Consider the following 18,086-nt stretch of genomic DNA (forward strand, 5'->3'; position numbering starts at 1 on the left):
ATGGTGGTGGGTACAGTGGTTGGCATGTCATGGTTGATGGGAAGGTGAAGAAGGGAGGGAATGGAGCCCTCAGGACTGATGTGAGTCACCCAGAGAGGAGGCCAAGCCATCACAGGGTGCCTGAGGATATTTTAAGCAGTCTGGTTCTTAATAACAGTGGGAAGGTGTAGAATGTTTTAAAACAAGTCAACCATCCTTTGAGAAAATATCTTTGAAAACTGATGTATGCCATTTTTCTGATCACTGACAGGGTGTATTGCAGTGAGACAAAGTCCAACAAGTGCAGAAATGTGAGCAAAATGACCTAAAGCAATTGTATAACCTGCCTCTTGAACTTGAATAAATCCTGTTGTCCCACCCTGGACACTGGCAAACAGTTCTCCAAGGTGAACGTTCCCATAGTAAGATCAACCCCAAACTACTCTGGTCAGATCAAGCAAACAGAGTGTGGCACACAGCCCTAGCTGGATTGGGAGTTTCAGGCTGCTGGGTTTTGGGACATCTTAGTCTGTTTGTGCTGTAATACTATTACTCAGAGTACTACAGACTGCGTGACTTATAAAGAATAGAAATTTGATTTTTCATAATTTTGGAGATCAGGAAGTTCAAGATCAAGGCACGAACATGTGGGCTATTCTCTGCTTCCAGGATGGGACTTTGAACACTGCAACCTTCGAAGGGAAGGAATACTGTGTCCTCATATGGCACAAGGTGAAAGGGCAAAAAGAGACAGAACTCTTTTTTATGAGAGACCTAATCCCATTCATGAGGGGAGGGACCCTTACTATCATCTCTTAATATCACCCCATTGGTAGCACCTGTGATGGAGAGGGACACATTCAAGCCATGGAGGCTAGAATTTAGATTATTCATGCAAGGACAGGGGTGCTGTGTACTCTTCCTAATCCTCCAGCCTTGCACATTTCACCTGTGTGTAAGTAAAGAACTTTGTGTAACTAATAAACCCTCTTGTGCAGATTTAGATAAAAGTATCTGAGATGCTTGCTATGCCATTTCTGCAGTGTAGATTCATGATTGGGTATATTAAATGTAGCTAACTAGGAAGTAAATTTAAGTTAATTTCACACATACACATCAGTTAATATTGAAGTATTCACAGGCAATATAACAATTCTAACTTCTACATGGAGAGTGGATTGGCAGAGACCAGAACGGATTTAAGAAGACTAGTCAGGAGAACTTTGCAAAAAGCTCCAGAGAGAGAATTAGGACTAAAGTGAGAAATTGTTGGGTACTGACTATGGAAGGAACCAAATAAGGAGGAAGAGCTGGAGAGTCCTAGAACTGCACTTCACAATTGCAGTAGAACATACTGGACCCTCAAGCTCCCTGAAGACAGGCAGTAGGTTCTCAGGATCCAGAGTTGGTGCTTAGCAAGAGTGTGTCTAGCTCTGAGGGAAAGGAAAGTTTCGTGATGAGAAAAAAAACAGAAAAGAGAAGTTGAGCAGGGATGGTTGCCCACCTGGCAGGCAAGGATCACTAGAACCAGATGAGGACTTGAGTTGTTTTCCAGATAGACTCATATGCAAAAGCAAACCTCATTGTGCAAGGGAGTGGCAGATTCTAATCTTGGGACCCTGCTTTCAGGTGGGTACCTTGAGTCTCTCTACTCTGGTTGGGAGGGGGCCTGGGCAGGTTGAAGAAAGTCAGCATGGGAATTCTTGGAGCTGGCATCTCCTATGCACTGGCATTGTGTCATGGTGAGCTCTAGCCATGGGGCAGAACTACATGGGTGACTGAACAATTTTGACATCCTTCACTGACTGACCTCAAAGTTATTTCTTGGTCCTTTCATTGTTATTTTAAAAGTGATGTTGAGGGTGGAGGGGAAGAAAACCAAGACCAGGACACACTTCATCACCTCACTCCTGACCTTGACCATCAAACATTTTCTGGAGTTGCTAACCGAGTAACTGAGTAGTTCACAATTTGTCCACTGACCTACCTGAAATTTGTAACGAGGTCAACCTGGTCATCACAAACTCCCCGTGGAGAAGGCGGATTCCCCAGGCATGCTGAAGGCATTCAGAATGCTGACCGTGCAATGTCTCAGGCCCTGAGCATTGTGCTTAAACAAATATTATTTATGTTCGGCAGGAGAACCATTCCTCTCTGTCTGCTTTCTCTTCACTCACATAAAACTGCACATTTAACTTCTGTTTACATATATATAAACTATATCTTTAGGAGCAGCTTGGGAAATATTTGGTCGAAGTTGGGTTTTGCCCTTTGAAAACAGAGAGGTGAGTGACATCTGTATATTGTGTTATCAGAGGCATGACACGTGGTTGATTGGGACCAGGTGCTTCACGGAAACCAACTGAGTGAAGTTATAAACGTCTAGTTGACAAGGGGACAGCTCAGTTCTTATTAGCAAAGGCTTGATTGTCAATATTTGTCTTCCAATTCAGGGGTAGCAAAAAACAGTTGAATGTTTCAGGGTGCTATGAATAAGAAGCTGAGGTTTAGCTAGAGATACTAGTCTCCAACAAGCATTATTACATTTGACCTGTAAAAACATCATTTATTTCTAAGTGAACAGGATGGCTGGGTGGGAGAGAGAGACCTTTTTGGGTTAAACTCCGAGAATTGGTAGAATTTATCATGCATTCAAGTTCTTTAGTGTTACTTCAAGGCTTATATCATCACTGATACTTTCCTAATCAGCAGTGTGTGACATGGGTAGATAACTTTCCTACCATAACTCACGTTCAGTGGATACCAAGTCTGAATCATGAAATCTTCAGTTCATAGTTGGTTCTCTGAAAAAATGAGGGGCAGAGACAAAACCAAGGGTGTTGTGTTTTATTTCGCTTCCTAATTTCAGTCTTCCTAGGTTAATTCACCTGACAGTTTATTTTCATGGAACTGTTTCCCAAGAACTCCATCTCTTTGTCTACCCCATCATTGCCTCTGCCCTTTGTGGGTGACTTTGACTACTTTTGGGAGCCTCACAGATTGATTATTGAGGTGAAACTTGTCTCTTATTAGCTCGGAACCATTAACAAAATTGGATTATTTCCTTTGGGTTTATTTGCAGGATGAAGAAAAGGGATAATAGTGTATCATTTATGAGAAACTCTAGCCCTTGGCAAATGAGATGCCCTTGACTTTAGGTTTTTCTTGTATATTTTCTCATGAAATGAGAACTTTTCCATTTTTTATACTAACTCAAAGGAAATGGCAGTTGGGTATTTTGACTTGGGAGTAGGTGTGTGTCTCTGATGTTACATGTTATATGTTATAAGAGAACATTTGTCCTGGGAAGCTTTTCTGAAGGTATACTGGTATTCTGGTGAGTCTTGAGTTGGCTATGTGGACTGATCTGTGTTTTTCCAAGACACAGAACTTGATTCATTAAAATCTCTGTTATTGATGCTATTGTATAGTATTATGCTTTATAAAAGAATGACTGGTTTCCTTCTCATCCAAAAATGGAAATACAAGAGAGAGTCTTTCAAAGATAACAAAGGGGAAATAGCATGAATTAGCTAACATTGTGTCAGCCCTGCCCTTTCTCTCCCATCTCTATCAGGGTATTTTGGATCATGATAATAGCAATGAACATTCAATGCATACATTGATGATATGCCTGTACCCTATGTTTTCTCAACATGAATTAATATTTTTCTCACAAGAACCCTACCCTATGTAATATTCTACTTGTACAGATGAGGAAGCTGAGGCATGAATGGGCTTTGTTGACTGTAGACTATTCTGGTCCTCCTGGTCTTTCAGATTTCCTGGATTCATCTTACTAGAGTCCTATAAACTTAAGAGATTAATTAGTGACTAACATGAAAAATTACACCCCTATTCCTCACTGCCCAGTGGGCTGGGGTTGTAACTCAGTGGTAAAGCACTTACCTAGTACATGTGAGGCACTGGGTTTGATTCTCAGTACTACATAAAAATAAAGAAATAAAATAAAGGTATTGTGTCCATGTACAACTTTAAAAAAAAGAAAAAAAAAGAAAAGAAAAAAATAAAAGAATTACAACCCCAGGACTGACCTGTGACTAAAATTCCAAAAATTCCAAACATTTGTACTGTGATTGGTAGCATCTTGGTAGGGATCTTTTTTTCCTCCCTGTGGAGTTCTATGATTTGGGCTGGAAAAACTTCTGTGTGTTCCCACTACTTGAGCCATCTTGAGTTTTTGCTCTGGCACCTCTGGGTTCTCGCCCCTGCCCTGGGACCACTGTAGGATATTGTTTGGTCACTGGCATATGTTTATGGTTCTAGCATTGGATTTTCTTTAAAGCAAAATGTAAAACTTCTTAGAAAATGACTAGAATTTCAGGAAGAGCTTTTGGGTAAGTTTTCACGCTGCTAAATGGGAGTGTGAGGTGTTGGGTGAGTTTCTGGAAAACTGGTCAGAGCTTGGCTTTTGGGTTTGGGTGCTCAGGAGTGTCTCTAGCAGTTCCTGTGTGGATTATCACTTGGGCTCTGGGGACATGCCGTCTGTAGAGCCCGTTTGTAAAGAACTCTACAAAGGTACTTTTGATTTTTCTGCACTTCGTACAACAGCTATCTTTCTGCTGTATGTCTATATTTAAAATGCTTTAAAAATAGGAAGGTAGGAACCCTTTAAACCAAAGAAATTAATTTTAGGACAGAAGAAAGCAAGAGTTCCTGTAAAATGCCCCCACTGTCATCATCTACAACCTGAAATCAGTGGGGGAAGGATAGTTGTGTGTTGAGGTGGCTGTGGTGATACCCCCGTTTACCAGTGACAAGTTCTGCTTCCTCAAATGTTAAAGTTTGAACACTAGAGAAGCATGCCAAGGCAAGCATATTAAGTAGGTGTTATTTAAAGTTAATAATACAGACCTCCTGGGAGGGAGAAGGGGGCTATGGCTGATGTTCTCAAATCCCAAGAAATGAGTGCACCCTACATCTTTTATAGATTAGGGTCTTCTTTGTTCTGTTCTCTTCCTTCCTTATCTCTCTCCTTGGCCCAGGAGTTGCCGGTGACATAGCAAAAAAGGTGAGCAGCAGATGGCAGGGGGAAGGGCCAACTAGAGATTGAAGTAGGGGCCCAGGAGACATTAATTAGCAATTCCCTGTGTGCAGCATTTTGCGTGGGGGGGGTAGTTATGCAGGTAACCTTGGTGATCAAAAGGGCTCTGGAGACACTGACATTCCAATCTCCAGGGGCCTCCGACTTCCCAGACTCCATGGCCTCCATTCCTCAATTTGACCAGATTTCCTATTCTACGCTAACGGTCTGTCCTCAACTGTAGCCCAGAGGGATGGGAGGCAGCACCACGGGGAGGAGCAAGGCTTTGGCTAGAGTTACACTGCCTGGATGAGAGTCCTGCTCCCACCAGTTGGGTGACCTTGGGTTTCTCTGGGATTTTATTTACCCCTCTGCACAGAGGGATAATCACAGGGTTGATGTGAAGATTAAATGCAGTACTCTAAAAAGGTTAGCCTGGATTATAGTCTGTATTCACAATTTCATCATGCAGATGCTTCACACCACACACACCCCTGTTGACAGGAAGTCTGACCTGAAGAGAGGGACTTCCACACCCAAGTCTGCATCTGTCCCAGGACACCACAAATGGCTGTAAATGAGATGACTGGCTCAGCCTAAATGAGCGTGAGTATACCGGTGTAGCTGCTCTGGGTTCATTCAGAGAGCTGGCCCTTCCAGAGGCAGGCCCTGAGCTTCCTGTGCGAAGCTGAAGACTGCAATCCTTCGGTTTCAGCCAGATACACATAAGTGACAGGGAACCACCAAACTGACAGGGACTTTTCCTCAACAACCCTCCCCCCCCCACCACCAGTATAAAACATGATGGGAAGGCTGAGCTTAAGAGAGACTCGGACAACAAGATTTAAATAAATAAGCTGTATTATCTGTACAAAAAATATAAATACAGTTTTGTGTTTTAGAGGAGGAAGTGCCTCCTTCCACATTATCCAGCAGCCCTAATAATCTGTGGTACTGCTGAGTCACAATTCACAGAACAAACAGTAAATGTACATTCATCTCATGCAAGGAGCACACTCCTCCCACCTCACACCTACCTCGGCTCTCCAACTTGCTCTGAAACCCACTTCCAACTCCTCACCCTGACATGTGATGGAACTGGAAGACAGCTATTTTTTTTTTTTTTTTTTTTAAGGAAATGTGAATTTTGGCCGCCAATTTTCAATAGCTGTTGAACTAGACAGAATTAACCACGTGACTATTATAGAAGATGTCTATCAGTCCATGCAACACCATCATGACACAAATGGATCACCTGTTGCCCCCGCATGCCATGTTAGCTTTTACAAAGTTCTGTACAAAGAGAATAATGGATCCAGAGTTAAACACCAGCTTCTATTAAAAATAGGAAAAATACAATGATCGCCACTGAGTTTATAGGAACACAGCTGTAGGAAGTTAATAAAAAAAAAAAAATCCCCCAATATTTTTTTTCTGGATGACAATGTACAATTATTAATATTGCACTTTTTTATACAAGATCCTAATAAATATTCACAAAAGATATACATAGAAAACATTCTCTTTTATTTTAAATAAACATTACATTGATCTTTAGTAACATGATTTCTTAGAGCCTATGTTTGTGGTGAGGAGAAAAAGACCCACCCTAACTGTCCACAGCTCACCTAGAGAGGATACAGATTGATATTGTTTTCCTCCCCAGTTTTACTTCCAGGCTGGATGGGAAATGCAGCCCTGATGTCATGGTGGCCCCAGGGTGAGTGGCATCTCACAAGTGTGTGAGGTGTGGCTTATGGGAGGCTGCCCAGCCTACTAAACTGGGGCCCTTCACGGGGGAGAAGGAAAAAAAAAAAAAAAATCACTTGCCCAAAACTGTTCTGCTGAATGAGCAATTGGCTGAATAGTCCCGAAGTGTTTTTGCTGTGGCCATTTCAACACAGCTGATAGGTGTGGCCGCAGTGTGTGAGCTGCCCCAACTGGCGTGTGTTAATTATCTTGGGGTTTGGAGTGTTCACCTTGTGGCGCGGGTGGATTGAAAAGCCTTCCAGGACCATCTTGGAGTCTAGATCTATCCTTTGGCTTTGCCATAGCTCTTCATCACGCCACCCCGACCTACCACATAAATACTACCTATAGCAGCTCTTGTGCTCTGTGAGGGACCCACAGCCCCTGGGGGTAGCTGCTGAATTAGGGTGCACTGCAGGCACCTGCAAACCCACTGTCCCACCCTGTTCCCTGGTCAGCTCTGGAAGGAAGTGGTTGCCTCAGCCTGATACTTACTCTCTGGCAAATGAATGAATGAATTGACTTTGACCAAGGGAACCCCGTCCTTGGCCCTTATGTGGAGCAGCAAAGACCACGTAGGCAGAAAATCTGGCCTACCCCTGATCAAATGCCCCGGGCCCACAGCAGCAGGTAGTTCAGGGCTGGGGGCTCTTGATTTCAAAGAGGAGATGCTGGACAGATTTACTCCCCAGTCAGGTGCTGACCTCTGGCTGGGCTTTGCTGCACAGGTGGCCAGTTCACTCAGGTAGTATGGGGAGCACGCATTGTCCCTACCTTCTCCCAGTAAGGGACAGGTCTCCTACCATGCAGCAAGGGCACTCTGAGGGCAGCAGAGCTCTGACCATCCTCCTGCACCATCACTGAACCTGTCAGGTGCCCTGGGGTTCAGAGCCTGTCATATGAGCAGACACAGTCTTCTGTTCACTGCTGTCCCTTCCCTTTCTGGGTCAGTTTCTGCATCTGTGTGTGTAATAGGCCGATTCTGATTGTCTCCTTCACTGCTACCTATCCCTGTGTTTGAGTTCTCCATGTCCCACATGGGAGGAGAAGAGCCAGTTCTGGGCTGGTTTCTGCCTTAGCATGGTGTCACTGCCCTTGTCCTTACCACCACTGGGGGACGGGGGCGGGTAGAGGAGGAGACAAAGAAGCAACACCCATATCAACAGTGCTTCCTGGAAAGACCAGCTGGTTGTCCGATGTTTGCACCAATCCTTTATAAACCCTCTGGCTCCCTGCTGTCTCCGGGGGCCCTGGCTTTCTCTTCCTAGGCCTCTCTGGTTGGCTGCTCTCTGCCTGGCCTGCTCTGCAACCTCCTTTTGACATCTGTCCTCTTCCTTTCCCAACATTCTATCCTCCAGCTAACTGAAAGAGAAAACATGCTGAGGTCCTCAGGAGTGGGGGTGTGGTGGGAGGGAGGGAGGGGGAAATAAATAAATAAAACAAAGAAAGCGTAAGTTCCGTCCCAGGTGGTTGCGTGAGTCCTTTGTGTGGCCAGGGTAGTGTTCTTCCCCGTGCCCCGTCTTCACGCCTTGCCACAGGTTCCGCAGCAGCGGGATTTGAACTGACTGAGTTGGCAGAGCTTCAGCTGCTTCACCTTCTCGCAGTACCTGGTGGTGTCTCTGCACTCCACTGGGAAAGGAGGGGAGGGGAGGGGACAGAAGGGAGATGTGAAACAGAGGCTGACCAGCATTTGGCTGCTGGAGGGCTGCTGGGGTCTGCCTTGGCCACTGTGCTGCTGCCCCTCTGGGCAGCTGTCACTCTGGCACAGCTTAGCCACTTGCCTCCCAGGCTGCCAACAACAGGGGCAGCACCAGCCTGCAGTCCTCTGGCTGAATGATGGGACCCATCTCTGGGCCCTCGTTGCCTCTCATAGTTCCTCTACTTCCTGATGTTGCCTGTGTCTTCCCTCCTCTTTGGACTACCTCACTTCCTTGCTTGCTTTTTCCCATGGACTTTTGGTATTTTAGTGAGTGACTCTCCTCCTTGAGATGGTTCCCAGAAGGACTCAGTGCTGCCCATGTGGAAGGAGATAGAGGTGAGGCTCTGGCTGGTTGTCTTTTTCCCCAAGGCCTTACTTTCTGTTAAGTTTATTTTCTTGTATTCTCTGCCTAAGCTTCTTGTTCCTTCTACCTGCCAGGCATTAGCCACAACCCCATAGCATTCCAGCTCAGTACTGGTGCAGACTAGTTGGTTCTTAATCATTGGTGCTATTTGACTTGGTCAGTCAGTCTTAATTACTTCTTGCATTCCACACTGGTAGTCTCTGCAAACGGTGAGCAAATGGTACCAACATGGGTCAGCACTTCACCAAAGATCATGCATCCCCAGTGCATCAAAGGGAAAGGCATGTGTGCTTTCAGGGCATCTGCCTTAGTGTTGGGAATCCACAGCTCAGCGAAGGTCAGTTTGGGGGAAAATTGCATTGCCACATTTATTTATGTCCTTTTTTTTTTTTTTGTCCTTGTCAGGAAACATCTCCAATTTGGGATTTGGATTCAGAGGAAGAAAAAAAAAATAGATCCCTACCCGATTGGGACACAAATGCTGATGCTGGGTTGAGGAGACTCCAGACTTGAGAGAGGAGGGAGTGAAATGAGTGTCAAATCCCAAGGATGTGGGCTCTGCTCAGTTTCGGGGATGCCCAGGGTGGGAGAGGAGAGAGGTGATCAGCAGCCCTTGTTCCTTGAGAAGCCAAGCAGTGATGGGTGGGCAGCTGGCCAAGTGGCAAGCACTCTGCAAGCTGCTTTAGTGTTCACAGTGCTTTCTCTAGTGGCCGGGCTCCTGACTGCCATTGTCAATCATTTGTTTTGGGCACCAGCCAGTCTGCAGGTGAGCGAGAGGCCAATTTTACCCAGATCTTGTACAATAATACCTGGCCTTCTCTGGACCAGGATGGTGATGGTGGTAGACCTTGGAGCACACCCTGCCATTTTTGTGGCCAGGACATAAATACACACATCTTTACACACCTATTCACCTGCCTGAAAATGCTCACAGTTCTTGGGGTACCTGATCCAGTGCCCTGTGTTCGGGCTCAGTCCTAGGGATTGCCCTCTGCACCCGATGCCCTGTGGGGAAATTGCAGAAAGATCTTTGGGATTGGAACGTACTGTTTTCACATGGAGTGATGTTGCAGCGCTGCCAGTTGGCGGGCCGGGGCCCCCAGGAACACAGGTGCTCGGGCACAGCCTTGTTGGTGCGGGCATGCACACACTCCACGCGTCGGGACTGGAAGCCATAGTTACCACAGGTTGCTGTGCACAGGGTCCACAGGCTAACCCTCCAGTGTACACTGCAGGCATCTGACCAGCAGTTCTGGGTGCTCACGGGCCTGCAGGAAGAGGGTGCCAGAGTTAAGGTCTTTCTCTACGGGGCCAAATATGAAAATAATGCTCCCAAACCTGGAATGTCAGTCAACTCCTCAAGAACTTCCATTATCACCAGACCTGGGTTCTGATCTCTGTTCTGTTACTGAATGGCCACAAATGCTTCTTCCCCTGACTGGGCCTCCATCTGCTCTTCTCTACAATGTCTATGTCTATGCAAGGCCCAAGAATGAACCCTAGGCCATGTGGAGGCTGGTAGAGGCAGAACTTGAAGCCTGGTCTCAGGGGCTGGAGTCTTAGGCCATAAGCTCTCTTCTCAGGGGACATCTAGGAAGAGATATAAAAGGGTTTGGGGGTTGGATAGGAATGAAAAGTTGATATCCAGGGATAAGGCACCTCATCTCAACCTAACTTCTAGAGAGAGGTCCACAAGAATGAGGAGCTGGTGGGGCCACCATGTAGACCTTGGCTTCTTGCCCACCTTGGGATTAGTGCAGTGCCCCCCACCCCTGAGGAAAAACACCCCTGCATGTTTCATCCTCTTGAGAGGAAAGCCCAACCTGGCCCCTTTAGCAAGCACAAGATGGCCCATCGGTCTCTGGGTGGGTGGCTGTGGCCTGGGGTGATAGAAGGGAGCAGACAGGGCATCTGACCCTTGGCACTGTGGAAGGTTGGAGAAGAAACGTCTTTCGCAACTTGTTTCTGTGCTACTGACGTAGGGGCTAAGAGAGGAGGCCCGGGGCCGCCTCTTACCTGGGAAGGGCGCTACACTGCTCTGATGGAAGGGTGATGCCGTCCCGTGTCTGGCAGAAGACTTGTCTGTGTTGCACAGCGAGGCGAGGCCCGATGCAAGGCCCGTTGCACTGCAAAGCAGGAAAAGGAATACATGTCATGTTAGCAGGGTGTTTAATCTTCAGGTTCTGAGGGATGCAGGATCCTTTTGCAAGGTCTTGTTGGAGGCCATCAGATCATTCATCTTACCCCTCTTTGGACCAACTAAAGGACATTCACTGGCTTGTTTTCTTTATGCCACAGTGGGACAGTTAGCTTTCCTGTGGTCTGTGGGCATTTTGCTAGCAAAGGTCAGAGGACGTGTAGAGCCAGTCTGAAAGGTCAACCCACTTCCAGATTAACCAGATGAAAGAACTTGGCATTATATGCTAGGAATGCATTTAGAGCAGCCAAATAAGTCCATGTCCCCTTCAGTGTGGAGGATAATTTGGCTTATTATTTTCTTGCTAAATTTATCCAAGTAACCACGTCCACCTTTTCTTTCCTTTCCTTGGTGGTGTTTTCTGCAGGTCAAACCAAGACGCTGAACAAAGACAGACTTAGGTATGTACAGTCCCTCCTTCTATTCTCTTGCCATGTGCCTGTGGAGATAGTTAAGCTTTCCCCAGAGATGGCAAAGCCCAGTCCTAACCCAGCAAATGTCTGTAAAATACAAAAGCAGCAGACCCTGAGCCAACACCCACCCTGTTAGCACAAGGGGGATGCACATTGCTGGGGGTCACTTTTTCTTTCTTTCCTTTTTTAAGTTTAGGGAGAAGTTTATTAATAGCTGACTATTTAAGACATTGTGCTATAAAGGGAGCAAGGAACCAGAAAACCAATGCGCAGACAAGATACACGAGAGGAGATGCATTCCCATCACGTCTCATGATGTCTGGGGACACTGGAGAGGACTCCTCCAGGATATTATGTCCCACCATTAATTTTTTTAATTAATTTTTATTTTGATTAGTTGTACATGACAGTAGACTCCATTTATACATTTTGATAAATCATACATAAGTATAATACCTCATTTTCTGATCATGCATATTATAGGATCACATCAGTCATACAGTCATGTATGTACATGAGGTAATAATGTCTGTTTCACTCTACTATCCTTGCTACCCCTGTACCTCTTCCCCTCCCTTCACTTCCCTCTACCTAATACAAAGTAACTGGAATCTTCCCTAGTGCCTTCCCCCACCCCCTTATTGGGAACTAGTGTCCGCATATTAGAGAAAACACTCAGTCTTTGGTTTTTTGAATTTGGCTTATTTCACTTAGCATGATATTCTCCAACTCCATCCATTATTGGAAAATGTCATAATTTCATTCTTCTTTGAAGGGAACCTAGGTTGGTTTCATAGTTCAGCTATTGTGAGTTGAGTGGCTATAAACATTGATGTGACTGTGTCACTGTAATATGCTGATTTTAAGTCCTTTGGGTATAAACTGAGAAGCATTAATTTTTTATTGGTTCATTATACATAATAGGGGATTGTTACATATTTGTATATGCACATAACGTAATTTAGCTCGTTTCATTTCCCAGTATCTCCCCTTGCCCTTCTCTCCTCCATCCCCTCCTTCACTGCACCAGTCTCCCTTCTATTTTTATGAGAGTGGAAGATGATCACTTTGGAACATAGGATCTTAACTTGGAAGTCTTTAGATCTCTAGGGATGCACAGGGATATTAACTCTTAACATTTGCTTTGAAATTTTCTAGCAAGAGGTTTCTTCTGGTTTTTACTAGATGCTCAGAGGAATCCAGGACCTCAGAGATGAAGAACCACTGAAGGAAAGGGACTCAAGGTAAAAGCGTCCCTCCTGGGCTGACACCTCTGTCCAGGCCAGTGATTGCTCTTTCTGGCTCTGAAGGGTTCAGTTTGACAAGGTTGTTCACAAAGACATGAGGGTTGGAGGAAATGTAAAGAACATCCCTTGATACCAATGATTCAGAATTATTTTTTGTTTTGTGATAAAATACACATTACAAAATTTGTTTTAACCACGTTAGAAAAGAACTTCTTACTGTGAAGGACAGCACGCATGGAGAAATGTGAGTGAAGCAAAGAACATCTCAGTGAGGTCTTACAAAGTGAATGCAGCAGCGAGGCCAGCATGGCATGGCCACACCCTCAATTAGGGGGCTTTGCCACATCAACGTTCATAGCTGCTCAATTCACAATAGCAAGACTGTGGAACCAACCTAGATGTCCTTCAGTTGATGAATGGATAAAGAAACTGTGGCATGTATATACAATGGAATATTACTCCACCATAAAGAATGATAAAATTATGGCATTTACAGGCAAATGGATGAAGTTGGAGAATATCATGCTAAGTGAGATAAGCCAATCTCAAAAACCAAAGGAAGAATGATATCGCTAATAAGTGGATGATAATACATGATGGGGGGGTGGGAGGGAGGCAAGAATGGAGGATTGTATAGAGGAGAGAGGGGTGGGAGGGGTAGGGGGGAAGGGAAAAATGACAGATTGAGACAAACATCATTACCCTATGTACATGCATGATTACACAAATGATATGACTACTTCATGTACAACCAGAGAAATAAGTTTTACCCCATTTGTTTACAATGAGTCAAAATAAATAAATATAAAAAAAAAAGAAGGGGGCTTTGCTTGCTTCAGTGCTCTACTGGCAATCTTTACATTCCTTGTAGTTGTGGAGAAGGGCCCCACAGTTTCATTTTGCACTGGGCCCCACAAATTATGGTCAGTCCTAAATACGGGTGAAGAAAGAGAACACTGTTAGCAACTTGGAAGTCCCTTGAGGACTTCTCCCTTCACTCTTTCCCCCTCTCCAAACATACCCACTGTCAAGACTTAACCATCAACACAATTTTATGCTTGATTTTGAAATTTACATAAAGGAACCATATTTCATGTCTACTTTTGCATCTGGCTTCTTTTTCTCATGGAGAATTAGGTATGTTATTAAAGTGTGTTCATTTTTGTTGATGTTCAACACTTTATTTTATGAGTAGACCATAATTTTCCATCTACTTTTGATTAATGCTTGATTTGTTTATAGTTTCTATACTTAATGATACAAATTTATATTGCTATAAAGATCTTTATGTATGTCCCTTGGTACTCACACGCTTGCATTTTTTTTTATTGTAAACAAATGGGATACATGTTGTTTCTCTGTTTGTACATCATGCTTGCATTTTTGTTGGGTATAAAAATAGAAGTAGAAATAGGTGTGGATATATTTAAATTTAAGAGATTCTATCAAACAGGTTGCCAATTTCTTCTCCTGCCAGTGGTGTGTAAGATTTCCACTTTAAGTCCTTGATAAACTTTGGAATGGCCACGGTCATATATTTTAAATCTTAAGCATTCTTGTGAGCTATATCTCATTTTACATATTCCTGGTTACTAATGGAGTTTAACATCTTCTAGTTGGGTTATTTCTTATTTGGACAGCTTCTTTAGTGAAGTGCCTACTCAAATTTTCCCACTTCACTATTGTGTTATCTCTGTTATTAATCTTACAAGTTTCTTAGATGTGAGCATACATTCTTCTACTATTAGACCCGATCACATTTTGATTTTTAAACAGATTGCTTTCTGTTATCTTTAATAAATCTGTCCATCTCAATGCCATTTAAATGTACAATGCAGTGGCATTAAGTACACTCACATTGTGGTACAGCTATCCCTACTACCCATCTCCAGAACTTTTTCATCATCCTAAATTGAAACTCCAATTCCCACTTCTTCCAATTACTACACTGTATGAATTTGACTATTCTGAGTACCTCATAAGTAGAATTATATATTTGTCCTTTTGTGTTTGGCTTATTTCACTTAGTACAGTGTTTCTAATACATGTTGTAGCATGTATTAGAATTTCTTTTCTCTTTTAAGGCTGAATAATATTTCATCATGTATATAGTCATCTATTGTTGAGTGATGGGGATACAATCTAAGAAAGTTGTTGGGGGATTTCCCCGTTGTGCAAACTTCATAGCGTGTACTTACACTAAGATGGCTATGACATTACTAAGTGATATGATCTTATGGGACTGCTATTATATATGTGGTCATTCATGAATTGAAATGTCCTTAAGCAACACATGTCCATCACATTTTGTTTATCTTTGCATTTGTTAATAGATATTGAGGCTTTTCCCATCTTTTGATTATTGTAAATGATGCTGCTATAAACACTGGCATACAAATATTGAAGTCTCTGCTTTCAATTCTGCTTTTTGGTATACATACCAGCAGTGGAATTCTTGGGGCAGATGGTAATTCTGTTTAAATATTTGTAGAATTGCCATACAGTATTCCACAGTGCCTGTACCATTTTACATTCCTGCCAGTAATATACCAGGGTCCAAATTTCTCTATTTGTTTTTTGATAGTAGCCATCTTAATGGGTGTGAAGTGGTATCACATTGTGGATTGATTTGAATGTCCCCAATTTGAATATGGTACAATGGCTATTCAAATCCTTTGCCCAATTAAGTTGGAGGTTTTAAAATATATTCTGGACAGTAACCCCTTACCAGAGATAAAATTTGCAAATAATTGCTCCCATACTGTGTTACCTTTCTACTCACATGATAATACCCTATTAATGTACAAAGGCTCTTAATTTTGATGAAGTCCACTTGATCTGTTTTTGTTGCTTGACTTTTGGTGTCTGCTGTGGTCCCAATATGCCCCCAAAAGTTTAAGTAATAAAAACTTAATCCCCAAATTCATATGTTGATGACATTTGGAGGTAAGATCTTTGGGACATAATTAGGATTAGATGAGGTCATTGGGTTATTGGTTAAATTTTTTAAAAATGATCTTCCTTTTAGTTGTTCTATTACTGAAAGCAGGATAGCAAAGTTTCTTGACTATTTAGAACTATTTATATATTCTTTTAGTCCATTCGAAGTTTGATTCATATATTTTAGAGTTCTGATATTTAGTGTACATGTTTATAATTGTTAGATATTCTTGGTGCATTGACCCTTTTTTCAATACATAGCCTACTTTGTCAGATATTAGTATAGACACCCCCAACTCTCTTTTGGTTAGAATTTACAAGGACTTTTTCATTCTTTCATTTCTATTTTCCCCCCTTAGATCTAAATAGAGTGAGTCTCTTGTGGACAAAAGAGTTGGATCATGCTCTTAATATACTAAACCTTACTTCTTACTTATTAAGTTTTGTACCTTCCTCTTCTCCCAGTTTGATTAGATTTCTCCAGGTTTCTGTTTTGTGTCTTTTCTTCAGATCATCCTTCCTTCCTCCAAGGTGATACCACCCATGACACCTAGTTATTGCTCGATGCTGATGACATTCAAATACACTGTGGTCAGTACATCTCTAAGTTCCATATTCAAACACCCAACTACCTAACGAATATCTCTACTGGGATATTTTGTAAACATATTACACATGTGCAAAACAATTTATCACACCCATTTTCATTTTCCTATATTCCTAATTGTTCCACCAGAAATCTGAGATTTATCCTAGCTTTCTCGCTCTCTCTGATCTCCAATGGCTCACTGAATCCATATGAATCACACTGTCATAGTATCTCTTGTCCATTTCCACTGACCAAAGCATACATTCTGATCACCATAATTTCTTACCTACATTAGGTTTCTCTTTTTCCAATCTTGTTACTTTCCAATTCAGTCACTACACTGCTGATGAGGTAATCTATTAAGAGTATAATCTGAGCTTGTAACTTTTGTTTAAAATCTTTCTAGTGGGGGAGGAGGACAAGATGACTGAAGCACTTGCCTCTTTCTCCAAAAAGATGGACAAAATTAACAGGTGTACAGGTACATTTTGAAGTGACTGACCATGGAGAACACTGGAAATCAGCAAGAGAGAAACTAGACTTCTAAGATTCAGAGACCTGGGACAACAGCATAATAAAGAAACAAATTACCCTGGCATCTGTCACACCCAAACTCCTGGAAGGAGAGGGTGCCTCCTCTTTGCAGGGGTAAGGTGCTAGATAGAGTCATAGCAACCTAAATCAGTGCAGAGGCTGGTCAATTCTGGTTATCAGAAAGTTTCATAATCCTTAGGTGAGTAACCTGCAGGGTAGCCTTGATTTGGAAAAGAATCTACCAGCAAACCCTCAGGGTGCTACAGCTAATCATCTTGAAAAGTTTGGACTGCTGTAGAAGTCAGCAACCCCTGCATCTTTCCATCTCTGGGGCTCCACATACATTCTATGTCACTGGCTCGAGGGGGAAGGTCCCTCACAACCAACTTGCCCCAGCAGAGTGATTCTGATCCAAGGGTACCCTGGGATGGGTAGTGCAACAGACAGGAATGCAGGGCATTGCAAAAATACAGGAGATCTGAGTCCAAGGTCATGACCAGCTGCATGTGCTAAGTGCTACCAGTGCTAAGGACTGAATGCATGTATCCATGAGGTTCCCACCTTTTCTCCCACTGCACTGAGCTCAAATGCCAGTTAGTGAGGGGTTGGGGAGAGACCACTGTGGTCACCACTGTCGCTTACCCCTGCAGGGGCTTGCTGAGGGAGTCTGGAGCAACTCCATGACTCCAGCCATTTCTTCCCCACCCGGGCATGTATGTAGGTTGCAGGTGGAGTATAACTTTGTGCAGCTCCAACTGAGGTCCTGTGCCCTGGTGGACATTACCACAGCACCTACATGGTTCCTGCTGCTGGATGCCCCCATACTGTCTGATCACACACTGCTAACAGGGCTGGGTGTGAGCACCACACCAAGAGTGTTCAAGTTACTGCTACTGCCTCTGTGTGCAGCCCACACCACTGACTGACTGGAGGACAAGTGCTTCAGGCCCTTCACCACTGCTGGTGCTGCCAGTGCCTTGTTAGTAGCAAAACGAGCATTAACAGTGCCTGAGAAAGTTCCCATCACCAGATAAGGCCACCATTGTCATTATAGGAGCAGTCACCTAGTGAGCTCCCTGCCTGAATTGCCAGTGTCCCCACTCTTGGGTGGTCTGCAGAGACAGTAAGTCTCTGATTCTGACATAGTATGTGTTGTGCCCAACCTCAGTTGAAAGACACCATAGGGAGACCACAGTGCTCAGCTAAAATCAAAGCCAACATTGCATAACAAACTGATACCCCAGACACATTTTCAGGAGAAAACTGCTTATTAACAAGGTCACCCCAAGAAGGCGTTGGAGATGTCTGATCCACCAAATCTAAATGTAGAA

General features: G+C 43.6%; 1 protein-coding gene across 2 annotated transcripts in view; it reads right to left on the reverse strand.

The window, feature by feature from the left end:
• Positions 1-5,866: 5,866 nt before the first annotated feature.
• Adamtsl1 (ADAMTS like 1) overlaps positions 5,867-18,086 on the reverse strand; it is a 368,881-nt gene continuing 356,661 nt past the window's right edge. For both annotated transcript variants that reach the window (XM_047525412.1, XM_047525411.1), the window contains 3 exons: positions 10,852-10,961; positions 9,883-10,103; positions 5,867-8,401 (listed from right to left, as the gene is read on the reverse strand). In XM_047525412.1, coding sequence (XP_047381368.1) covers positions 8,295-8,401; positions 9,883-10,103; positions 10,852-10,961 — 438 coding nt within the window. In that variant the 3' untranslated portion in view covers positions 5,867-8,294. The remainder of the gene's footprint in view (positions 8,402-9,882; positions 10,104-10,851; positions 10,962-18,086) is intronic.

This window comes from Sciurus carolinensis, chromosome 14, assembly GCF_902686445.1.
Source record: "Sciurus carolinensis chromosome 14, mSciCar1.2, whole genome shotgun sequence".
NCBI classification, from domain to species: Eukaryota; Metazoa; Chordata; class Mammalia; order Rodentia; family Sciuridae; genus Sciurus; species Sciurus carolinensis.